Consider the following 27381-nt stretch of genomic DNA (forward strand, 5'->3'; position numbering starts at 1 on the left):
GCATTGAAGGTCCCCAAGAACACAGTGGCCTCCATCATTTTTAAATGGAAGAAGTTTGAAACCACCAAGACTCTAACTAGAGCTGGCCGTCCAGTTAAACTGAGTAATCGGGGGAGAAGGGCCTTGGTCAGTGAGTTGACCAAGAACCTGATGGTCACTCTGACAAAGCTCCAGAGTTCCTCTGTAGAGATGGAAGAAACTTCCAGAAGGACAACCATCTCTGCAGCACTCCACCAATCAGGCCTTTATGGTAGAGTCCAGATGGAAGCCGCTCCTCAGTAAAAGGCACATGACACATCTGGAGGAAACCTGGCACCAACCCTACGGTGAAGCATGGTGATGGCAGCATCATGCTGTGGGGATCCTAGTCAGGATTGAGGGAAAGATGAACGGAGCAAAGTACAGAGAGATCCTTGATGAAAACATGACAGCCCACTTGTAGTTTGCCAAAAGGCACCTAAAGGACTCTCAGACCATGAGAAACAGAATTCTCTGGTCTGATGAAACCAAGATTGAACACTTTGGCCTGAATGCCAAGCGTCACGTCTGGACAAAACCTGGCACCATCCCTACGGTTGTCACGACTTCAGCCGAAGTTGATGCCCCTCCTTGTTCGGGTGGTGTTCGGCGGTCGACGTCACCGGTCTTCTAGCCATCGCCGATTCATTTGTCATTTTCTATTTGTTTTGTCTCGTTTTCCCACAGACCTGGTTTTCATTTCTCAATTACTGGTCATGTATTTAACCCTCTGTTTCCCCCATGTCTTTGTGTGTGATTGTTATTTTGTTCAGGTCGGTATGTTCCGGCTGGTTTGTACCGGCTGCTGTTTATTATCCATGCTTTGTGGCAACCGTTCTTTTTGCACTTTGTAAATTGTTTACTTTGTGCTGTTGAGGAAAGTGCGTTGTTTCACTCATCTCTGCTCTCCTGCGCCTGACTTTATACACCAGCTACACCCACCAACCTGACAATGGTGAAGCATGGTGGTGGCAGCATCATGCTGTGGGGATGTTTTTCAGCAGCAGGGAAAAGTACAGAGAGATCCTTGATGAAAACTTGCTCCAGAGCGCTCAGGACCTCAGACTGGGGCGAAGGTTCACCTTCCAACAGGACAACGACCCGAAGCAGACAGCCAAGACAACACAGGAGTGGCTTCGGGACAAGTCTCTGAATGTCCTTGAGTGGCCCAGCCAGAGCCTGGACTTGAACCTAATCAAAGATCTCTGGAGAGACCTGAAAATAGCTGTGCAGTGATGCTCCCCATCAAACCTGACAGAGCTTGAGAAGATCTGCAGAGAAGACTGGGAGAAATTCCCCAAATACAGGTGTGCCAAGCTTGTAGCGTCATACCCAAGAAGACTCGAGGCTGTAATCGCTGAAAAAGGTGCTTCAACAAAGTACTGAGTAAAGGGTCTGAATACTTATATAAATGTAATATATATATATATATATATAGTATATATATATATATATATATATATATATATATATATATATATTACATTTACATAAGTATTCAGACCCTTTACTCAGTATATATATATATACTGAGTATATATATATATACATACTGAGTATATATATAGTATATCTATATATATATATATATACTATATATATATATACTATATATATATATATATATACACTGCTCAAAAAAATAAAGGGAACACTTAAGCAACACATCCTAGATCTGAATGAAAGAAATAATCTTATTAAATACTTTTTTCTTTACATAGTTGAATGTGCTGACAACAAAATCACACAAAAATATCAATTTATCCAATTTATCAACCCATGGAGGTCTGGATTTGGAGTCACACTCAAAATTAAAGTGGAAGACCACACTACAGGCTGATCCAACTTTGATGTAATGTCCTTAAAACAAGTCAAAATGAGGCTCAGTAGTGTGTGTGGCGTCCACGTGCCTGTATGACCTCCCTACAACGCCTGGGCATGTTCCTGATGAGGTGGCGGATGGTCTCCTGAGGGATCTCCTCCCTGACCTGGACTAAAGCATCCGCCAACTGCTGGACAGTCTGTGGTGCAACGTGGCGTTGGTGGATGGAGCGAGACATGATGTCCCAGATGTGCTCAATTGGATTCAGGTCTGGGGAACGGGCGGGCCAGTCCATAGCATCAATGCCTTCCTCTTGCAGGAACTGCTGACACACTCCAGCCACATGAGGTCTAGCATTATCTTGCATTAGGAGGAACCCAGGGCCAACCGCATCAGCATATGGTCTCACAAGGGGTCTGAGGATCTCATCTCGGTACCTAATGGCAGTCATGCTACCTCTGGTGAGCACATGGAGGGCTGTGCGGCCCCCCAAAGAAATGCCACCCCACACCATGACTGACCCACCGCCAAACTGGTCATGCTGGAGGATGTTGCAGGCAGCAGAACGTTCTCCACGGCGTCTCCAAACTCTGTCACGTCTGTCACATGTGCTCAGTGTGAACCTGCTTTCATCTGTGAAGAGCATAGGGTGCCAGTGGCGAATTTGCCAATCTTGGTGTTCTCTGGCAAATGCCAAACGTCCTGCACGGTGTTGGGCTGTAAGCACAACCCCCACCTGTGGACGTCGGGCCCTCATACCACCCTCATGGAGTCTGTTTCTGACCGTTTGAGCAGACACATGCGCATTTGTGGCCTGCTGGAGGTCATTTTGCAGGGCTCTGGCAGTGCTCCTCCTTGCACAAAGGCGGAGGTAGCGGTCCTGCTGCTGGGTTGTTGACCTCCTACGGCCTCCTCCACGTCTCCTGATGTACTGGCCTGTCTCCTGGTCGCGCCCCCATGCTCTGGACACTACGTTGACACTACGCTGACAGACACTGCAAACCTTCTTGCCACAGCTCGCATTGATGTGCCATCCTGGATGAGCTGCACTACCTGAGCCACTTGTGTGGGTTGTAGACTCCGTCTCATGCTACCACTAGTGTGAAAGCACCGCCAGCATTCAAAAGTGACCAAAACATCAGCCAGGAAGCATAGGAACTGAGAAGTTGTCTGTGGTCCCCACCTGCAGAACCACTCCTTTATTGGGGGTGTCTTGCTAATTGCCTATAATTTCCACCTGTTGTCTATTCCATTTGCACAACAGCATGTGAAATTTATTGTCAATTAGTGTTGCTTCCTAAGTGGACAGTTTGATTTCACAGAAGTGTGATTGACTTGGAGTTACATTGTGTTGTTTAAGTGTTCCCTTTATTTTTTTGAGCAATGTTTATTATACATTTGCAAAAATGTCTAATAAAAAGTTTTTGCTTTGTCATTATGGGGTATTGTGTGCATTTTAGAATAAGGCTGTAACGAGGTTGTGAAACTGTAAGTCACTGGGTCTGAATCCTTTCCGAATGCACTGTAACTACCTTAATGTTGCTGGACCCCCTTGGCAGCATAAATACAAATGCAGATCTCCTTGCTCTCCCTCTCCATCTCCTCTGTCTACCCTACCTCTCCCCCTTCCTCTCCCTAACCCTCTCCTCTGTCTCCATCTCCTCTCTCTTCCTCTCCTCTCTTTCCCTCTCATCTGTCTCCCTCTCCCGTCTCCCTCTTTCTCTCCTCTGTCTCCCTCTTCTCTGTCTCCCTCTCTCTCTCTCTCCGTCTCCCTCTCCCGTCTCCCTTTTTCTCTCCTCTGTCTCCCTCTTCTCTCCTCTGTCTCCCTCTTCTCTCCTCTGTCTCCCTCTTCTCTGTCTCCCTCGCTCTCTCTCCTCTCTCTCCCTCTCCTCTCTCTCCCTCTGTCTCTCTCTCCCTCTCCCTCTGTCTCCCCTTCCTCTGTCTCCCTCCTCTCTCTCCCTCTCCTTTCTCTCCCTATCCTCTCTGTCTCCCCTTCCTCTCCTCTGTCTCGCTCTCCCTCTCCTCTGTCTCCCCTCTCCTCTGTCTCCCCTCTCCTCTGTCTCTCCAGGATGTCCTTTGAGGACTTCAAGAAAAACTACACCAAGATTGAGATCTGCAACCTGACCCCTGATGCCCTGGAGGACGATAAGATCCACAAGTGGACGGTGTCTGTGAACGAGGGTCGTTGGGTCAGAGGCTGCTCTGCCGGGGGCTGCAGGAACTACCCAGGTAGGAGATGAACCCCTAACACCTAACCTTTAACCTTTAACCCCTGTAATATATGGACCCTCATTTGTAATTTGTTATTATTTTAGTTTAGTTGAATTCAGACTTGGGTAGTAATTACAGTAATAATCGTTTTATTTTAAAATCCTTTAGCTGTGGTTGATTGAGCTTGCCTGATGCAATGGAAACAATTGAATAGTCTTACAATTGCACTTCCCGTCCACCTGGCACTCTGGTCAGGCTAAATTAAATGTTATTTGAACTCAGGTCTGGTTGCCTCGTGTAAAGGATTGTCCTCATACGGGACACCATTACGTAGTTGAGAATGTCCATCAAAGGCCCAAAAATTATATTTCCACACTTTGAAGTTAGAATAATACTGTGAAATTGTGAAAATTATAATAGTGATTTTTTTTTTTTGTGTAAAAGCTGTTTGAAAAGTCTGCATGAAATTTCAGCTGTTTCGGTAGGATGGAGTTTTGGCCTGCCTGGTGACATCACCAGACTGTAAATTAGGAAATAGACCAATAACAAAGAGAGTTCCAAACCTCTCTGCCAATAACAGCTAGTTTTCAGTTTTCCCCTCCCTACTCAGACCACTCCCAGACATTCCTAGAAAATGTTTTGCTTGAGAAATTGCTCTTTGCTAAGTAGCTATTTTTGTTTATTTTTTACCATTTTAATTGAAAACAATCATAGTAAGGTACTTAATTGTTATCCAGAAATGATTTTATATTAAGATAAAAAAAAACAGTAGCATTGGACTTTTAAGTGATTTGGTGTGTTTGGTTCTGGACTCGCTCCCTACCTGCAGATACATTCTGGACCAACCCTCAGTTCCGTCTCTGTCTCCTGGAGGAGGATGACGACTCAGAGGACAACGAGGTGGCGTGTTCCTTCGTGGTCTCTCTGATGCAGAAGAACAGACGGAAAGACAGGAAGTTGGGAGCCAATCTCTTCACCATCGGATTTGCCATCTATGAGGTGTCCCCTGTCAGCCAATCCCCCCCCCCCCCAAAAAAAACTACTAAACAAAAAAATCCACTACTAAAGAATCTAAGATAACTTTTATTATTCTTTAAAGGGGAAATCTGCAGTTCAAACAACAACAAAGCACACAGTTAGTTTAAAAGTCCAAAAATGGATATACAAATCACAGATTGCCCCTTTAACACATGACCACATACGTTTGTGTACATGTCAGACAGGGCACTTCCTGTATGGAATCTTCTCAGTTTTTGGCCTGCCATATGAGTTCTGTTATACTCACAGACACCATTCAAACAGTTTTAGAAACTTTAGAGTGTTTTCTATCCAAATCCACTAATTATATGAATATTCTAGTTTCTGGGCAGGAGTAGTAACCAGATTAAATCGGGTACGTTTTTTTTTATTTTTTACTTCCCCCGTAACCACAACAGGTTTAACGCATGACCACATTCGTTTGTGTACGTGCTGCCTTCTGTTGTAACACTGTTTAGTTTTGAGCAGAGCGGTGTTTACTGATCCTGTTTCTGCTGCAGGCACAACTCACTCTTCTCTCTGTCTGTCTGTCTGTCTGTCTGTCTGTCTGTCTGTCTGTAGGTGCCGAAGGAGGTAAGGACAGGAGATGTGGAATGTGTTTGTTTACACGTTGAGGTTTTATCATTCTAATTCACTTTACGCCATATTTATTTATAAATGTGTTACTATGAAAGTTTGTATGATTAATAGTATAACAACAATAACTAATTCAACACTTTGTTTTCGACACTTTTCATTCCCAGTCTTTCTTCTCCTGCCTCCTCCGTCTGTGTCTGTGTGTTTCTGACCAGATGCACGGCAACAAGCAGCACATGCAGAAGGACTTCTTCCTGTTCAACTCATCCAAGGCTCGCTGCAAGTCCTACATCAACCTGAGGGAGGTGACCCAACGCTTCCGTCTGAGCCCCGGGGAGTACGTGATCATCCCGTCTACCTACGAGCCTCACCAGGAGGGAGAGTTCATCCTCAGAGTCTTCTCCGAAAAGAGGAACACCTCAGAGTGAGTGAGAGAGAGAGCGGGGTGGTAGTGGAGGAGCGCAGAGGGAATATGCCTAGTCTCCCTGGGGGGAAAAGCAATGCAAGGCCGTAGTGAAGTGGTCTAAGAGATTTATTAACAGTATGGGCCGGGATTTAAACAAACGCAGATAAACGGCCTGTGCAGTGCGATAGACTTTTTAAAAGGCAATTTTTTCCCCAGACGTTTTGCGTCGCTGTAAACGCTGCAGATGTCGTTGTTTAAAGATTAAATCACCTTTTTAAAAAGTCAATCGCAGCGCACAGGTCGTTTATCTGCGTTTGTTTGAATCCCGGCTTATGTTTTCCTTGGCCACTGGTTAACTATATATATATATATATATATATATATATATATATATATATCAATCAATAGATATATATATATATATATATATATATATATATATATATATCAATCAATAGATATGCTATCTTGGTAATAGTATGGGATGAGAAATTAGTATTTGTTAATCGCCAGCTTCTCTGGCGTTTCCCAGTTATAGTATCTCACCCTATGTCACAGTATCTGGCCTTAAGTACAGTATCTGGCCTTATGTCACAGTATCTTGTCCTATGTCACAGTATCTGGCCTTATGTCACAGTATCTGGCCTTATGTCACAGTATGTGGCCCTATGTCACAGTATCTGGCCCTATGTCACAGTATTTGGTCCTATGTCACAGTATCTGGCCTTATGTCACAGCATCTGGCCCTATGTCACAGTATCTGGTCTTATGTCACAGTATCTGGCCTTATGTCACAGTATCTGGCCTCATGTTTAAGATGGGCTAACCAATGTGGGTGGGTGTGTGTTGGGTTATTGTCAGGTTAGAGCGCTCCCCTTTGGGGAGAAGGGGTACTGGGGTTACAGTGGTGGTGTCAGACCGCTAAAAGACAAACTATTTTAACTGCGATTTGATTTGTAGAGCTGGAAGGAGTCAGCCACAGTTTGAAGCTGTTATGGAATCTTTTTTAGGACAAGCGACTTCAGATTTGGGCATGCTCGGGTAAATATTTTTCTTTCAGTATTAAAATAAACATCCTGCTCTGACTCCAAGCATCCCAAAACAATTTCCACCCTAGCCAACAAGAGCTCCTAGCTCTGATGGAAGAAAGGGGGGACCTAAAGGATGCTGGGAAAATATATAACAGACAGAACAACCAGACAGACAGAACAACACACCAACTTGATGATTAGGCCGGTTTCCTGGACATAGATGAAGCAAGATCAAAAGAGAATCTCCATTGAAAATGTTTTTTTTTAATCTGTGACTGGAAACAGTTTTGACATAACAAAGCCTGGCTTTTATTTAATCTCAGTGGGAGTCACTGTTTTCATCCATTTGTTTTAAAGAAACATGGACAGAGTAGGTGTCACATTTTAGGTTATATAATCAAGTTGAGTAGGTATTGTCTGCCATATCTTGTCTGTGTTGAGAAGCTGGTTGGAGACATGTCAGCCAGACAGACCAGGCCTAGACCCAACGCTCCTACAGAGTAGACTAGGTCTGGACCCAACGCTCCTACAGAGTAGATAGGTCTGGACCCAACGCTCCTACAGAGTAGGACAGGTCTGGACCAAACGTCCCTACAGAGTAGACCAGGTCTGGACCCAACGCTCCTACAGAGTAGACCAGGTCTGGACCCAAAACGCTCCTACAGAGTAGACCAGGTCTGGACCCAAAACGCTCCTACAGAGTAGACCAGGTCTGGACCCAACGCTCCTACAGAGTAGACAGGTCTGGACCCAACGCTCCTACAGAGTAGACAGGTCTGGACCCAACGCTCCTACAGAGTAGACAGGTCTGGACCCAACGCTCCTACAGAGTAGACCAGGTCTGGACCCAACGCTCCTACAGAATAGACAGGTCTGGACCCAACGCCCCTACAGAGTAGACCAGGTCTGGACCCAACGCTCCTACAGAGTAGACAGGTCTGGACCCAATGCTCCTACAGAGTAGAACAGGTCTGGACCCAACGGCCCTACAGAGTAGACAGGTCTGGACCCAACGCTCCTACAGAGTAGACAGGTCTGGGCCCAACGCTCCTACAGAGTAGACCAGGTCTGGACCCAACGCTCCTACAGAGTAGACCAGGTCTGGACCCAACGCTCCTACAGAGTAGACCAGGTCTGGACCCAACGCTCCTACAGAATAGACAGGTCTGGACAGAACGCTCCTACAGAATAGACCAGGTCTGGACCCAACGCCCCTACAGAGTAGACCAGGTCTGGACCCAACGGCCCTACAGAGTAGACCAGGTCTGGACCCAACGCTCCTACAGAGTAGACAGGTCTGGACCCAACGCTCCTACAGAGTAGACCAGGTCTGGACCAAATGCTCCTACAGAGTAGACCAGGTCTGGACCCAAAACGCTCCGACAGAGTAGACCAGGTCTGGACCCAACGCTCCTACAGAGTAGACAGGTCTGGACCCAACTCTCCTACAGAGTAGACAGGTCTGGACCCAACGCTCCTACAGAGTAGAACAGGTCTGGACCCAATGCTCCTCCAGAGTGGACAGGTCTGGACCCAACACTCCTACAGAGTAGACAGGTCTGGACCCAAAGCTCCTACAGAGTAGACCAGGTCTGGACCCAACGCTCCTACAGAGTAGACCAGGTCTGGACCCAAAACGCTCCTACAGAGTAGACCAGGTCTGGACCCAACGCTCCTACAGAGTATACAGGTCTGGACCCAACGCTCCTACAGAGTAGACTGGTCTGGACCCAACGCTCCTACAGAGTAGAACAGGTCTGGACACAACGCTCCTACAGAGTAGACCAGGTCTGGACCCAACGCTCCTACAGAGTATACCAGGTCTGGACCCAACGCTCCTACAGAGTAGACAGGTCTGGACCCAACGCTCCTACAGAGTAGACCAGGTCTGGACCCAACGGCCCTACAGAGTAGACCAGGTCTGGACCCAACGCTCCTACAGAGTATACCAGGTCTGGACCCAACGCTCCTACAGAATAGACCAGGTCTGGACCCAACGTCCCTACAGAGCAGACCAGGTCTGGACCCAACGCTCCTACAGAGTAGACAGGTTTGGACCCAACGCTCCTACAGAGTAGACAGGTTTGGACCCAACGCTCCTACAGAGTAGACAGGTCTGGACACAACGCTCCTACAGAGTAGACCAGGTCTGGACCCAACGCTCCTACAGAGTAGACCAGGTCTGGACCCAACGCTCCTACAGAGTAGACAGGTCTGGAACCAACGCTCCTACAGAGTAGACATGTCTGGACCCAACGCTCGTATAGAGTAGACCAGGTCTGGACCCAACGCTCCTACAGAATAGACAGGTCTGGACCCAACGCTCCTACAGAATAGACCAGGTCTGGACCCAACGCCCCTACAGAGTAGACCAGGTCTGGACCCAACGCCCCTACAGAGTAGACCAGGTCTGGACCCAACGCCCCTACAGAGTAGACCAGGTCTGGACCCAACGCTCCTACAGAGTAGACAGGTCTGGACCCAAAACGCTCCTACAAAGTAGACCAGGTCTGGACCCAAAATGCTCCTACAGAGTAGACCAGGTCTGGACCCAACGCTCCTACAGAGTAGACAGGTCTGGACCCAACGCTCCTACAGAGTAGAACAGGTCTGGACCCAATGCTCCTCCAGAGTGGACAGGTCTGGACCCAACGCTCCTACAGAGTAGACCAGGTCTGGACCCAAAACGCTCCTACAGAGTACACCAGGTCTGGACCCAACGCTCCTACAGAGTAGACAGGTCTGGACCCAACGCTCCTACAGAGTAGACAGGTCTGGACCCAACGTTCCTACAGAGTAGAACAGGTCTGGACCCAATGCTCCTCCAGAGTGGACAGGTCTGGACCCAACGCTCCTACAGAGTAGACAGGTCTGGACCCAAATCTCCTACAGAGTAGACCAGGTCTGGACCCAATGCTCCTACAGAGTATACCAGGTCTGGACCCAACGCTCCTACAGAGTAGACAGGTCTGGACCCAACGCTCCTACAGAATAGACCAGGTCTGGACCCAACGCTCCTACAGAATAGACCAGGTCTGGACCCAACGTCCCTACAGAGTAGACCAGGTCTGGACCCAACGCCCCTACAGAGTATACCAGGTCTGGACCCAACGCTCCTACAGAGTAGACAGGTCTGGACCCAACGCTCCTACAGAATAGGCCAGGTCTGGACCCAACGTCCCGACAGAGTAGACCAGGTCTGGACCCAACGTCCCGACAGAGTAGACCAGGTCTGGACCCAACGCTCCTACAGAGTAGACAGGTCTGGACCCAACGCTCCTACAGAATAGGCCAGGTCTGGACCCAACGTCCCGACAGAGTAGACCAGGTCTGGACCCAACGTCCCGACAGAGTAGACCAGGTCTGGACCCAACGCTCCTACAGAGTAGACCAGGTCTGGACCCAACGCTCCTACAGAGTAGACAGGTCTGGACCCAACGCTCCTACAGAGTAGACCAGGTCTGGACCCAACGCTCCTTTAGAGTAGACAGGTCTTGACCCAACGCTCCTACAGAGTGGACAGGTGTGTACCCAACGCTCTTACAGAGTAGACAGGTCTGGACCCAACGTCCCTACAGAGTAGACCAGGTCTGGACCCAGCGCTCCTACAGAGTAGACATGACCAACAAGCATGGCCTGAACCTAAGAGGCCGAGACAAGGCTGCCCACAAGAGTAGTGTTAAATAGTGTTTATTATCATTAAATAGAAGTTTATTAAAAGAAAACAAGTTTTTAAGAAGAAGATGAAAAATAACAAAACACGGATAAAAAAAAAATATATATATATATATATATATATATATACACTGCTCAAAAAAATAAAGGGAACACTAAAATAACACATCCTAGATCTGAATGAATGAAATAATCTTATTAAATACTTTTTTCTTTACATAGTTGAATGTGCTGACAACAAAATCACACAAAAAGAATCAATGGAAATCCAATTTATCAACCCATGGAGGTCTGGATTTGGAGTCACACTCAAAATTAAAGTGGAAAACCACACTACAGGCTGATCCAACTTTGATGTAATGTCCTTAAAACAAGGCAAAATGAGGCTCAGTAGTGTGTGTGGCCTCCACGTGCCTGTATGACCTCCCTACATCGCCTGGGCATGCTCCTGATGAGGTGGCAGATGGTCTCCTGAGGGATCTCCTCCCAGACCTGGACTAAATCATCAGCCAACTCCTGGACAGTCTGTGGTGCAATGTGGCGTTGGTGGATAGAGCGAGACATGATGTCCCAGATGTGCTCAATTGGATTCAGGTCTGGGGAACGGGCGGGCCAGTCCATAGCATCAATGCCTTCCTCTTGCATGAACTGCTGACACACTCCAGCCACATGAGGTCTAGCATTGTCTTGCATCAGGAGGAATCCAGGGCCAACCACACCAGCATATGGTCTCACAAGGGGTCTGAGGATCTCATCTCGGGACCTAATGGCAGTAAGGCTACCTCTGGCGAGCACATGGAGGCCCCCCAAAGAAATGCCACCCCACACCATGACTGACCCACCGCCAAACCGGTCATGCTAGAGGATGTTGCAGCCAGCAGAACGTTCTCCACGGCGTCTCCAGACTCTGTCACGTCTGTCACATGTGCTCAGTGTGAACCTGCTTCATCTGTGAAGAGCACAGGGCGCCAGTGGCGAATTTGCCAATCTTGATGTTCTCTGGCAAATGCCAAACGTCCTGCATGGTGTTGGGCTGTAAGTACAACCCCCACCTGTGGACGTCGGGCCCTCATACCACCCTCATTGAGTCTGTTTCTGACCGTTTGAGCAGACACATGCACATTTGTGGCCTGCTGGAGGTCATTTTGCAGGGCTCTGGCAGTGCTCCTCCTGCTCCTCCTTGCACAAAGGCGGAGGTAGCTGTCCTGCTGCTGGGTTGTTGCCCTCCTACGGCCTCCTCCACATCTCCTGATGTACTGGCCTGTCTCCTGGTAGCGCCTCCATGCTCTGGACACTACGCTGACAGACACAGCAAACCTTCTTGCCACAGCTCGCATTGATGTGCCATACTGGATGAGCTGCACTACCTGAGCCACTTGTGTGGGTTGTAGACACCGTCTCATGCTACCACTAGAGTGAAAGCACCGCCAGCATTCAGAAGTGACCAAAACATCAGCCAGGAAGCAGGAACTGAGAAGTGGTCTGTGGTTACCACCTGCAGAACCACTCCTTTATTGGGGGTGCCTTGCTAATTGCCTATAATTTCCACCTGTTGTCTATTCCATTTGCACAACAGCATGTGAAATGTATTGTCAATCAGTGTTGCCTCCTAAGTGGACAGTTTGATTTCACAGAAGTGTGATTGACTTGGAGTTACATTGTGTTGTTTAAGTGTTCCCTTTATTTTTTTGAGCAGTGTATATAAAACACGTGGTAAATGTGACTGACATTTTGTTCACAGCTCGGTGCAAGGCGGTAAGCGTGTGTTGTACAATATTGTCATTCAACTCAACGCTATTGGATATGAGACCATAATCCTTTAGAATGTTCCGAGAGCGTTATCGTTCCATATTATTGATGTTGCAAAAATACAGTTAGGAACAATATTCAGAGATATATAGACACGTAGGAATACCCATAGACAACTTGTAAATGTGATGAAATGTTTACTTAGGATGTTGTAGAGTGTTTGGCTCTTTATCAAGAAATGTGTGAGGCTTACGGTCTAATGAGATGGTTAAAGTCCTGCTAGTGTCACAAATGGTGACTGCGATTTGTTGGTTTCTATTCAGGGAGATAGAGAACAGGATCGAGGCAGACCATCCAGTGGTGAGTTCGTTCTCGGGTTCTTTATTCTGTCAACGTATTCATCTGTCTCACGGCCCAACTTCCTGTTTCTGTCAACGTCATGTTTTCATCTGTCTCACGGTCCAACTTCCTGTTTCTGTCAACGTCATGTATTCATCTGTCTCACAGTCCAACTTCCTGTTTCTGTTAGCGTCATGTATTCATCTGTCTCACAGTCCACAGCCCAACTTCCTGTTTCGGTCAGTCTTCTCCCGTCTCTATTGGCTCACCATCTGGCAGTGAGCCCTTGTCTTGGATCAGTGAGAGACAATAAAATGGTGCTCCTTATCCTTGGTACTTTGGATGTTTATGTCAGCCCTGAAACAGGCCTAGATTAAATGAAAAGGACTATTTATTTTTTGTGTTAACATTTTTACATCAGTATTCAGAAGTGATATTGGCTGATCGTATTTGCCTCTCAGACACTCTTTCTCTTCCCCCTCCCCCTGTATCTCTTTCTCCCCCTCTCCATATCTCTTTCTCCTTCCCTCCCTCTCTCTCTGTATCTCCCCCATCTCTCTGTATCTCCCCCCTCCCCATATCTCTTTCTCCTCCCCTCCCTCTCCCCATATCTCTTTCTCCCCCCTCCCTCTCCCCATATCTCTTTCTCCCCCCCCTCTCCCCATATCTCTCCCCATATCTCTTTCTCCTTCCCTCCCGTCTCTCTGTATCTCCCCCCCTCCCCATATCTCTTTCTCCCCCTCCCTCTCCCCATATCTCTTTCTTCTCCCCTCCCTCTCCCCATATCTCTCCTTCCCTCCCTCTCTCTCTGTATATCCCCCCATATCTCTTTCTCCTCCCCTCCCTCTCCCCATATCTCTCCCTCCCTCCCTCTCTCTCCATATCTCTTTCTCCCCCCTCCCTCTCCCCATATCTCTCTCCATATCTCTCCCTCCCTCTCCCCATATCTCTTTCTCCTCCCCTCCCTCTCCCCATATCTCTTTCTCCTCCCCTCCCTCTCCCCATATCTCTCCCCATATCTCTTTCGCCTCCCCTCCCTCTCCCCATATCTCTCCCTCCCTCCCTCCCTCTCTCTCTCTCCCCTCTGTGTCGTCTTCTCCTTCTCAGCCGGCCCCAGCCAATGCAGGGGAGGAGAGTGAGGAAGACCAGCAGTTCCGGAGCATCTTTCAGCAGATAGCCGGGGATGTGAGTACAGGGAGTACAGGGAGGCCAGTGAGGCCAGTGAGGCCAGTGAGGCCAGTGAGCGCTTGGGGGAGTGTGAGTATAGTGCTGTGGGTGGGTGGTCAAAACCAATGTGCTCCCAATTTAGTGCCGGGATTCAATCCGATCTGCGTCAATATTCGCGTTATAGCGCGCATGACATTTAAAGGTAATTTTCAGATTGAGTTGACATATGCAGCGTTTACCTTTATCTCTATCTTCACAACACGGGAACATTCCCTTTAAAAGCTGCATGGTCTAAAACCCACGATCAGATTGAATCCTGCCAGTATATTATTATATACTGTATTACACCTCCTGTATATCTGTCATGTTATCGTATTACACCTCCTGTATATCTGTCATGTTACTGTATTACAGCTCCTGTATATCTGTCATGTTACTGTATATCTGTCATGTTACTGTACAACACCTCCTGTATATCTGTCATGTTACTGTTTTACACCTCCTGTATATCTGTCATGTTACTGTATTACACCTACTGTATATCTGTCATGTTACTGTATTATACCTCCTGTATATCTGTGATGTTACTGTATTACACCTACTGTATATCTGTCATGTTACCGTATTACACCTCCTGTCTATCTGTCATGTTACCGTATTTTACCTCCTGTATATCTGTCATGTTACTGTACAACACCTCCTGTATATCGGTCATGTTACTGTATATCTGTCATGTTACTGCACAACACCTCCTGTATATCTGTCATGTTACTGTAATACACCTCCTGTATGTCTGTCATGCTACTGTATTACACCTGCTGTATATCTGTCATGTTACTGTATTATACCTCCTGTATATCTGTCATGTTACTGTACAACACCTCCTGTATCTCTGTCATGTTACTGTATTACGCGTCCTGTATATCTGTCATGTTACTGTATGTCACCTCCTGTATATCTGTCATGTTACTGTATTACACCTCCTGTATATCTGTCATGTTACTGTATTACACCTCCTGTATAGCTGTCATGTTACTGTATTACACCTCCTGTATATCTGTAATGTTACTGTATTACACCTCCTGTATCTCTGTCATGTTACTGTATTACACCTCCTGTATATCTGTCATGTTACTGTATTACACCTACTGTATATCTGTCATGTTACTGTATTATACCTCCTGAATATCTGTCATGTTACTGTATTACACCTACTGTATATCTGTCATGTTACCGTATTACACCTCCTGTCTATCTGTCATGTTAGTGTTTTACCTACTGTATATCTGTCATGGTACTGTACAACACCTCCTGTATATCTGTCATGTTACTGTATTACAGGTCCTGTATATCTGTCATGTTACTGTACATTACCTCCTGTATATCTGTCATGTTACTGTATTACACCTCCTGTATATCTGTCATGTTACTGTATTATACCTCCTGTATATCTGTCATGTTACTGTACAACACCTCCTGTATATCTGTCATGTTACTGTACAACACCTCCTGTATATCTGTCATGTTACTGTATTACACCTCCTGTATAGCTGTCATGTTACTGTATTACACCTCCTGTATATCTGTCATGTTACTGTATTACACCTCCTGTATATCTGTCATGTTACTGTATTACACCTCCTGTATATCTGTCATGTTAATGTATTACACCTCCTGTATATCTGTCATATTACTGTATTACACCTCCTGTATATCTGTCATGTTACTGTATTACACCACCTGTATATCTGTCATGTTACTGTATTAAACCTCCTGTATATCTGTCATGTTACTGTACATTACCTCCTGTATATCTGTCATGTTACTGTATTACACCTCCTGTATATCTGTCATGTTACTGTATTATACCTCCTGTATATCTGTCATGTTACTGTACAACACCTCCTGTATATCTGTCATGTTACTGTACAACACCTCCTGTATATCTGTCATGTTACTGTATTACAGGTCCTGTATATCTGTCATGTTACTGTATTACACCTCCTGTATAGCTGTCATGTTACTGTATTACACCTCCTGTATATCTGTCATGTTACTGTATTACACCTCCTGTATATCTGTCATGTTACTGTATTACACCTCCTGTATATCTGTCATGTTACTGTATTACACCTCCTGTATATCTGTCATATTACTGTATTACACCTCCTGTATATCTGTCATGTTACTGTATTACACCACCTGTATATCTGTCATGTTACTGTATTAAACCTCCTGTATATCTGTCATGTTACTGTACAACACCTCCTGCATATCTGTCATGTTACTGTACAACACCTCCTGTATATCTGTCATGTTACTGTATTACACCTCCTGTATATATGTCTTGTTACTGTATTATACCTCCTGTATATCTGTCATGTTACTGTACAACACCTCCTGCATATCTGTCATGTTACTGTACAACACCTTTATATCTGTCATGTTACGGTATTTCACCTCCTTTATATCTGTCATGTTACTGTATTTCACCTCCTGTATATCTGTCATGTCACTGTATTACACCTCCTGTATATCTGTCATGTTACTGTATTACAACTCCTGTATAGCTGTCATGTTACTGTATTACACCTCCTGTATAGCTGTCATGTTACTGTATTACACCTCCTGTATATCTGTCATGTTACTGTATTATACCTCCTGAATATCTGTCATGTTACTGTATTACACCTACTGTATATCAGTCATGTTACCGTATTACACCTCCTGTCTATCTGTCATATTAGTGTTTTACCTCCTGTCTGTCTGTCATGTTACTGTATTACACCTCCTGTATCTCTGTCATGTTACTGTATTACACCTCCTGTATATCTGTCATGTTACTGTATATCTGTCATGTTACCTGTACAACACCTCCTGTATATCTGTCATGTTACTGTATTAAACCTCCTGTATATCTGTCATGTTACTGTACAACACCTCCTGTATATCTGTCATGTTACTGTATTACACCTCCTGTATAGCTGTCATGTTACTGTATTACACTTCCTGTATATCTGTCATGTTACTGTATTAAACCTCCTGTATATCTGTCATGTTACTGTGTTACACCTCCTGTATATCTGTCATGTTACTGTATTACACCTCCTGTATATCTGTCATGTTACTGTATTACACCTCCTGTATATCTGTCATGTTACTGTATTACACCTGCTGTATATCTGTCATGTTACCGTATTACACCTCCTGTCTATCTGTCATGTTACCGTATTTTACCTCCTGTATATCTGTCATGTTACTGTACAACACCTCCTGTATATCTGTCATGTTACTGTATTACACCTCCTGTATATCTGTCATGTTACTGTATTAAACCTGCTGTATATCTGTCATGTTACTGTATTACACCTCCTGTATATCTGTCATGTTACTGTATATCTGTCATGTTACTGTATTACACCTCCTGTATATATGTCTTGTTACTGTATTATACCTCCTGTATATCTGTCATGTTACTGTACAACACCTCCTGTATATCTGTCATGTTACTGTACAACACCTCCTGTATATCTGTCATGTTACTGTATTACACCTCCTGTATATCTGTCATGTTACTGTATTACACCTCCTGTATATCTGTAATGTTACTGTGTTATACCTCCTGTATATCTGTCATGTTACTGTATGACACCTGTTTAGCTGTCATGTTACAGTAATACACCTCCTGTATAGCTGTCATGTTACTGTATTACACCTCCTGTATATCTGTCATGTTACTGTATTACACCTCCTGTATATCTGTCATGTTTCTGTATTACACCTACTGTATATCTGTCATGTTACTTTATTATACCTCCTGAATATCTGTCATGTTACTGTATTACACCTACTGTATATCTGTCATGTTACCGTATTACACCTCCTGTCTATCTGTCATGTTACTGTTTTACCTAATATATATCTGTCATGGTACTGTACAACACCTCCTGTATCTCTGTCATGTTACTGTATTACACCTCCTGTATATCTGTCATGTTACTGTACATTACCTCCTGTATATCTGTCATGTTACTGTATTACACCTCCTGTATATCTGTCATGTTACTGTATTATACCTCCTGTATATCTATCATGTTACTGTACAACACCTCCTGTATATCTGTCATGTTACTGTACAACACCTCCTGTATATCTGTCATGTTACTGTATTACACCTCCTGTATATCTGTCATGATACTGTATTAAACCTGCTGTATATCTGTCATGTTACTGTATTACACCTCCTGTATATCTGTCATGTTACTGTATATCTGTCATGTTACTGTATTACACCTCCTGTATATATGTCTTGTTACTGTATTATACCTCCTGTATATCTGTCATGTTACTGTACAACACCTCCTGTATATCTGTCATGTTACTGTACAACACCTCCTGTATATCTGTCATGTTACTGTATTACACCTCCTGTACATCTGTCATGTTACTGTATTACACCTCCTGTATATCTGTAATGTTACTGTATTATACCTCCTGTATATCTGTCATGTTACTGTATGACACCTGTTTAGCTGTCATGTTACTGTAATACACCTCCTGTATAGCTGTCATGTTACTGTATTACACCTCCTGTATATCTGTCATGTTACTGTATTACACCTCCTGTATATCTGTCATGTTTCTGTATTACACCTCCTGTATATCTGTCATGTTACTGTATTATACCTCCTGAATATCTGTCATGTTACTGTATTACACCTACTGTATATCTGTCATGTTACCATATTACACCTCCTGTCTATCTGTCATGTTAGTGTTTTACCTAATATATATCTGTCATGGTACTGTACAACACCTCCTGTATCTCTGTCATGTTACTGTATTACACCTCCTGTATATCTGTCATGTTACTGTACATTACCTCCTGTATATCTGTCATGTTACTGTATTACACCTCCTGTATATCTGTCATGTTACTGTATTATACCTCCTGTATATCTGTCATGTTACTGTACAACACCTCCTGTATATCTGTCATGTTACTGTACAACACCTCCTGTATATCTGTCATGTTACTGTATTACAGCTCCTGTATATCTGTCATGTTACTGTATTACACCTCCTGTATAGCTGTCATGTTACTGTATTAGACCTCCTGTATATCTGTCATGTTACTGTACAACACATCCTGTATATCTGTCATGTTACTGTATAACACCTCCTGTATATCTGTAATGTTACTGTATTAAACCTGCTGTATATCTGTCATGTTACTGTATTACACCTCCTGTATATCTGTCATGTTACTGTATATCTGTCATGTTACTGTATTACACCTCCTGTATATCTGTCATGTTAATGTATTACACCTCCTGTATATCTGTCATATTACTGTATTACACCTCCTGTATATCTGTCATGTTACTGTATTACACCACCTGTATATCTGTCATGTTACTGTATTAAACCTCCTGTATATATGTCATGTTACTGTACAACACCTCCTGCATATCTGTCATGTTACTGTACAACACCTCCTGTATATCTGTCATGTTACTGTACAACACCTCCTGTATATCTGTCATGTTACTGTATTACATCTCCTGTATATCTGTCATGTTACTGTATTACACCTCCTGTATATCTGTAATGTTACTGTATTATACCTCCTGTATATCTGTCATGTTACTGTATGACACCTGTTTAGCTGTCATGTTACTGTATTACACCTCCTGTATAGCTGTCATGTTACTGTATTACACCTCCTGTATATCTGTCATGTTACTGTATTACACCTCCTGTATATCTGTCATGTTTCTGTATTACACCTACTGTATATCTGTCATGTTATTGTATTATACCTCCTGAATATCTGTCATGTTACTGTATTACACCTACTGTATATCTGTCATGTTACCGTATTACACCTCCTGTCTATCTGTCATGTTAGTGTTTTACCTACTGTATATCTGTCATGGTACTGTACAACACCTCCTGTTTCTCTGTCATGTTACTGTATTACACCTCCTGTATATCTGTCATGTTACTGTACATTACCTCCTGTATATCTGTCATGTTACTGTATTACACCTCCTGTATATCTGTCATGTTACTGTATTATACCTCCTGTATATCTGTCATGTTACTGTACAACACCTCCTGTATATCTGTCATGTTACTGTACAACACCTCCTGTATATCTGTCATGTTTCTGTATTACAGCTCCTGTATATCTGTCATGTTACTGTATTACACCTCCTGTATAGCTGTCATGTTACTGTATTACACCTCCTGTATATCTGTCATGTTAATGTATTACACCTCCTGTATATCTGTCATGTTACTGTATTACACCTCCTGTATATCTGTCATGTTAATGTATTAAACCTCCTGTATATCTGTCATATTACTGTATTACACCTCCTGTATATCTGTCATGTTACTGTATTACACCACCTGTATATCTGTCATGTTACTGTATTAAACCTCCTGTATATCTGTCATGTTACTGTACAACACCTCCTTTATATCTGTCATGTTACTGTACAACACCTCCTGTATATCTGTCATGTTACTGTACAACACCTCCTTTATATCTGTCATGTTACTGTATTACACCTCCTGTATATCTGTCATGTTACTGTATTACACCTCCTGTATATCTGTAATGTTACTGTATTATACCTCCTGTATATCTGTCATGTTACTGTATATCTGTCATGTTACTGTATTACACCTCCTGTATATCTGTCATGTTAATGTATTACACCTCCTGTATATCTGTCATATTACTGTATTACACCTCCTGTATATCTGTCATGTTACTGTATTACACCTCCTGTATATCTGTCATGTTTCTGTATTACACCTACTGTATATCTGTCATGTTACTGTATTATACCTCCTGAATATCTGTCATGTTACTGTATTACACCTACTGTATATCTGTCATGTTACCGTATTACACCTCCTGTCTATCTGTCATGTTAGTGTTTTACCTAATATATATCTGTCATGGTACTGTACAACACCTCCTGTATCTCTGTCATGTTACTGTATTACACCTCCTGTATATCTGTCATGTTACTGTACATTACCTCCTGTATATCTGTCATGTTACTGTATTACACCTCCTGTATATCTGTCATGTTACTGTATTATACCTCCTGTATATCTGTCATGTTACTGTACAACACCTCCTGTATATCTGTCATGTTACTGTACAACACCTCCTGTATATCTGTCATGTTACTGTATTACAGCTCCTGTATATCTGTCATGTTACTGTATTACACCTCCTGTATAGCTGTCATGTTACTGTATTACACCTCCTGTATATCTGTCATGTTACTGTACAACACATCCTGTATATCTGTCATGTTACTGTATAACACCTCCTGTATATCTGTAATGTTACTGTATTAAACCTGCTGTATATCTGTCATGTTACTGTATTACACCTCCTGTATATCTGTCATGTTACTGTATATCTGTCATGTTACTGTATTACACCTCCTGTATATCTGTCATGTTAATGTATTACACCTCCTGTATATCTGTCATATTACTGTAATATACCTCCTGTATATCTGTCATGTTACTGTACAACACCTCCTGTATATCTGTCATGTTACTGTATTAAACCTCCTGTATATCTGTCATGTTACTGTACAACACCTCCTGCATATCTGTCATGTTACTGTACAACACCTCCTGTATATCTGTCATGTTACTGTACAACACCTCCTGTATATCTGTCATGTTACTGTATTACATCTCCTGTATATCTGTCATGTTACTGTATTACACCTCCTGTATATCTGTAATGTTACTGTATTATACCTCCTGTATATCTGTCATGTTACTGTATGACACCTGTTTAGCTGTCATGTTACTGTATTACACCTCCTGTATAGCTGTCATGTTACTGTATTACACCTCCTGTATATCTGTCATGTTACTGTATTACACCTCCTGTATATCTGTCATGTTTCTGTATTACACCTACTGTATATCTGTCATGTTACTGTATTATACCTCCTGAATATCTGTCATGTTACTGTATTACACCTACTGTATATCTGTCATGTTAACGTATTACACCTCCTGTCTATCTGTCATGTTAGTGTTTTACCTACTGTATATCTGTCATGGTACTGTACAACACCTCCTGTTTCTCTGTCATGTTACTGTATTACACCTCCTGTATATCTGTCATGTTACTGTACATTACCTCCTGTATATCTGTCATGTTACTGTATTACACCTCCTGTATATCTGTCATGTTACTGTATTATACCTCCTGTATATCTGTCATGTTACTGTACATTACCTCCTGTATATCTGTCATGTTACTGTATTACAGCTCCTGTATATCTGTCATGTTACTGTATTACACCTCCTGTATAGCTGTCATGTTACTGTATTACACCTCCTGTATATCTGTCATGTTAATGTATTACACCTCCTGTATATCTGTCATGTTACTGTATTACACCTCCTGTATATCTGTCATGTTAATGTATTAAACCTCCTGTATATCTGTCATATTACTGTATTACACCTCCTGTATATCTGTCATGTTACTGTATTACACCACCTGTATATCTGTCATGTTACTGTATTACACCTCCTGTATATCTGTCATGTTACTGTACATTACCTCCTGTATATCTGTCATGTTACTGTATTACACCTCCTGTATATCTGTCATGTTACTGTATTATACCTCCTGTATATCTGTCATGTTACTGTACAACACCTCCTGTATATCTGTCATGTTACTGTACAACACCTCCTGTATATCTGTCATGTTACTGTATTACAGCTCCTGTATATCTGTCATGTTACTGTATTACGCCTCCTGTATAGCTGTCATGTTACTGTATTACACCTCCTGTATATCTGTCATGTTAATGTATTACACCTCCTGTATATCTGTCATGTTACTGTATTACACCTCCTGTATATCTGTCATGTTAATGTATTACACCTCCTGTATATCTGTCATATTACTGTATTACACCTCCTGTATATCTGTCATGTTACTGTATTACACCACCTGTATATCTGTCATGTTACTGTATTAAACCTCCTGTATATCTGTCATGTTACTGTACAACACCTCCTGCATAACTGTCATGTTACTGTACAACACCTCCTGTATATCTGTCATGTTACTGTATTACACCTCCTGTATATATGTCTTGTTACTGTATTATACCTCCTGTATATCTGTCATGTTACTGTACAACACCTCCTGCATATCTGTCATGTTACTGTACAAGACCTCCTGTATATCTGTCATGTTACGGTATTTCACCTCCTGTATATCTGTCATGTTACTGTATTTTACCTCCTGTATATCTGTCATGTCACTGTAATACACCTCCTGTATATCTGTCATGTTACTGTATTACACCTCCTGTATAGCTGTCATGTTACTGTATGACACCTCCTGTATAGCTGTCATGTTACTGTATTACACCTCCTGTATATCTGTCATGTTACTGTATTATACCTCCTGAATATCTGTCATGTTACTGTATTACACCTACTGCATATCAGTCATGTTACCGTATTACACCTGTCTATCTGTCATATTAATGTTTTACCTCCTGTCTGTCTATCATGTTACTGTATTACACCTCCTGTATCTCTGTCATGTTACTGTATTACACCTCCTGTATATCTGTCATGTTACTGTATATCTGTCATGTTACCTGTACAACACCTCCTGTATATCTGTCATGTTACTGTATTACACTTCCTGTATATCTGTCATGTTACTGTATTAAACCTCCTGTATATCTGTCATGTTACTGTGTTACACCTCCTGTATATCTGTCATGTTACTGTATTACACCTCCTGTATATCTGTCATGTTACTGTGTTACACCTCCTGTATATCTGTCATGTTACTGTATTACACCTCCTGTATATCTGTCATGTTTCTGTATTACACCTACTGTATATCTGTCATGTTACTGTATTATACCTCCTGAATATCTGTCATGTTACTGTATTACACCTACTGTATATCTGTCATGTTACCGTATTACACCTCCTGTCTATCTGTCATGTTAGTGTTTTACCTACTGTATATCTGTCATGGTACTGTACAACACCTCCTGTTTCTCTGTCATGTTACTGTATTACACCTCCTGTATATCTGTCATGTTACTGTACATTACCTCCTGTATATCTGTCATGTTACTGTATTACACCTCCTGTATATCTGTCATGTTACTGTATTATACCTCCTGTATATCTGTCATGTTACTGTACAACACCTCCTGTATATCTGTCATGTTACTGTACAACACCTCCTGTATATCTGTCATGTTACTGTATTACAGCTCCTGTATATCTGTCATGTTACTGTATTACACCTCCTGTATAGCTGTCATGTTACTGTATTACACCTCCTGTATATCTGTCATGTTAATGTATTACACCTCCTGTATATCTGTCATGTTACTGTATTACACCTCCTGTATATCTGTCATGTTAATGTATTAAACCTCCTGTATATCTGTCATATTACTGTATTACACCTCCTGTATATCTGTCATGTTACTGTATTACACCACCTGTATATCTGTCATGTTACTGTATTAAACCTCCTGTATATCTGTCATGTTACTGTACAACACCTCCTGCATATCTGTCATGTTACTGTACAACACCTCCTGTATATCTGTCATGTTACTGTACAACACCTCCTTTATATCTGTCATGTTACTGTATTACACCTCCTGTATGTCTGTCATGTTACTGTATTACACCTCCTGTATATCTGTAATGTTACTGTATTATACCTCCTGTATATCTGTCATGTTACTGTATGACACCTGTTTAGCTGTCATGTTACTGTATTACACCTCCTGTATAGCTGTCATGTTACTGTATTACACCTCCTGTATATCTGTCATGTTACTGTATTACACCTCCTGTATATCTGTCATGTTTCTGTATTACACCTACTGTATATCTGTCATGTTACTGTATTATACCTCCTGAATATCTGTCATGTTACTGTATTACACCTACTGTATATCTGTCATGTTACCGTATTACACCTCCTGTCTATCTGTCATGTTAGTGTTTTACCTACTGTATATCTGTCATGGTACTGTACAACACCTCCTGTTTCTCTGTCATGTTACTGTATTACACCTCCTGTATATCTGTCATGTTACTGTACATTACCTCCTGTATATCTGTCATGTTACTGTATTACACCTCCTGTATATCTGTCATGTTACTGTATTATACCTCCTGTATATCTGTCATGTTACTGTACAACACCTCCTGTATATCTGTCATGTTACTGTACAACACCTCCTGTATATCTGTCATGTTACTGTATTACAGCTCCTGTATATCTGTCATGTTACTGTATTACACCTCCTGTATAGCTGTCATGTTACTGTATTACACCTCCTGTATATCTGTCATGGTACTGTACAACACCTCCTGTTTCTCTGTCATGTTACTGTATTACACCTCCTGTATATCTGTCATGTTACTGTACATTACCTCCTGTATATCTGTCATGTTACTGTATTACACCTCCTGTATATCTGTCATGTTACTGTATTATACCTCCTGTATATCTGTCATGTTACTGTACAACACCTCCTGTATATCTGTCATGTTACTGTACAACACCTCCTGTATATCTGTCATGTTACTGTATTACAGCTCCTGTATATCTGTCATGTTACTGTATTACACCTCCTGTATAGCTGTCATGTTACTGTATTACACCTCCTGTATATCTGTCATGTTAATGTATTACACCTCCTGTATATCTGTCATGTTACTGTATTACACCTCCTGTATATCTGTCATGTTAATGTATTACACCTCCTGTATATCTGTCATATTACTGTATTACACCTCCTGTATATCTGTCATGTTACTGTATTACACCACCTGTATATCTGTCATGTTACTGTATTAAACCTCCTGTATATCTGTCATGTTACTGTACAACACCTCCTGCATAACTGTCATGTTACTGTACAACACCTCCTGTATATCTGTCATGTTACTGTATTACACCTCCTGTATATATGTCTTGTTACTGTATTATACCTCCTGTATATCTGTCATGTTACTGTACAACACCTCCTGTATATCTGTCATGTTACTGTACAACACCTCCTGTATATCTGTCATGTTACTGTATTACAGCTCCTGTATATCTGTCATGTTACTGTATTACACCTCCTGTATAGCTGTCATGTTACTGTATTACACCTCCTGTATATCTGTCATGTTACTGTATTACACCACCTGTATATCTGTCATGTTACTGTATTACACCTCCTGTATATCTGTCATGTTTCTGTATTACACCTACTGTATATCTATCATGTTACTGTATTATACCTCCTGAATATCTGTCATGTTACCGTATTAAACCTCCTGTCTATCTGTCATGTTAGTGTTTTACCTACTGTATATCTGTCATGGTACTGTACAACACCTCCTGTTTCTCTGTCATGTTACTGTATTACACCTCCTGTATATCTGTCATGTTACTGTACATTACCTCCTGTATATCTGTCATGTTACTGTATTACACCTCCTGTATATCTGTCATGTTACTGTATTATACCTCCTGTATATCTGTCATGTTACTGTACAACAACTCCTGTATATCTGTCATGTTACTGTACAACACCTCCTGTATATCTGTCATGTTACTGTATTACAGCTCCTGTATATCTGTCATGTTACTGTATTACACCTCCTGTATAGCTGTCATGTTACTGTATTACACCTCCTGTATATCTGTCATGTTAATGTATTACACCTCCTGTATATCTGTCATGTTACTGTATTACACCTCCTGTATATCTGTCATGTTAATGTATTACACCTCCTGTATATCTGTCATATTACTGTATTACACCTCCTGTATATCTGTCATGTTACTGTATTACACCACCTGTATATCTGTCATGTTACTGTATTAAACCTCCTGTATATCTGTCATGTTACTGTACAACACCTCCTGCATAACTGTCATGTTACTGTACAACACCTCCTGTATATCTGTCATGTTACTGTATTACACCTCCTGTATATATGTCTTGTTACTGTATTATACCTCCTGTATATCTGTCATGTTACTGTACAACACCTCCTGTATATCTGTCATGTTACGGTATTTCACCTCCTGTATATCTGTCATGTTACTGTATTTCACCTCCTGTATATCTGTCATGTCACTGTATTACACGTCCTGTATATCTGTCATGTTACTGTATTACACCTCCTGTATAGATGTCATGTTACTGTATGACACCTCCTGTATAGCTGTCATGTTACTGTATTACACCTCCTGTATATCTGTCATGTTACTGTATTATACC

At 42.4% G+C, this 27381-nt stretch overlaps 1 protein-coding gene across 1 annotated transcript in view; it reads left to right on the plus strand.

Annotated features, from left to right (window-relative positions):
* The window catches only part of capn3a (calpain 3a, (p94)), a 400518-nt gene that overhangs the window by 45198 nt on the left and 327939 nt on the right, over window positions 1–27381 (plus strand). Inside the window, exons 9-14 of the mRNA XM_045723775.2 lie at window positions 3909–4069; window positions 4881–5050; window positions 5651–5662; window positions 5881–6089; window positions 12850–12886; window positions 13973–14050. Of these exons, the coding sequence (XP_045579731.1) occupies window positions 3909–4069; window positions 4881–5050; window positions 5651–5662; window positions 5881–6089; window positions 12850–12886; window positions 13973–14050 (667 nt within the window). The remainder of the gene's footprint in view (window positions 1–3908; window positions 4070–4880; window positions 5051–5650; window positions 5663–5880; window positions 6090–12849; window positions 12887–13972; window positions 14051–27381) is intronic.

The sequence above is a fragment of the Salmo salar genome, chromosome 09 (genome assembly GCF_965601325.2).
Source record: "Salmo salar chromosome 09, fSalSal1, whole genome shotgun sequence".
Lineage (NCBI taxonomy): Eukaryota > Metazoa > Chordata > Actinopteri > Salmoniformes > Salmonidae > Salmo > Salmo salar.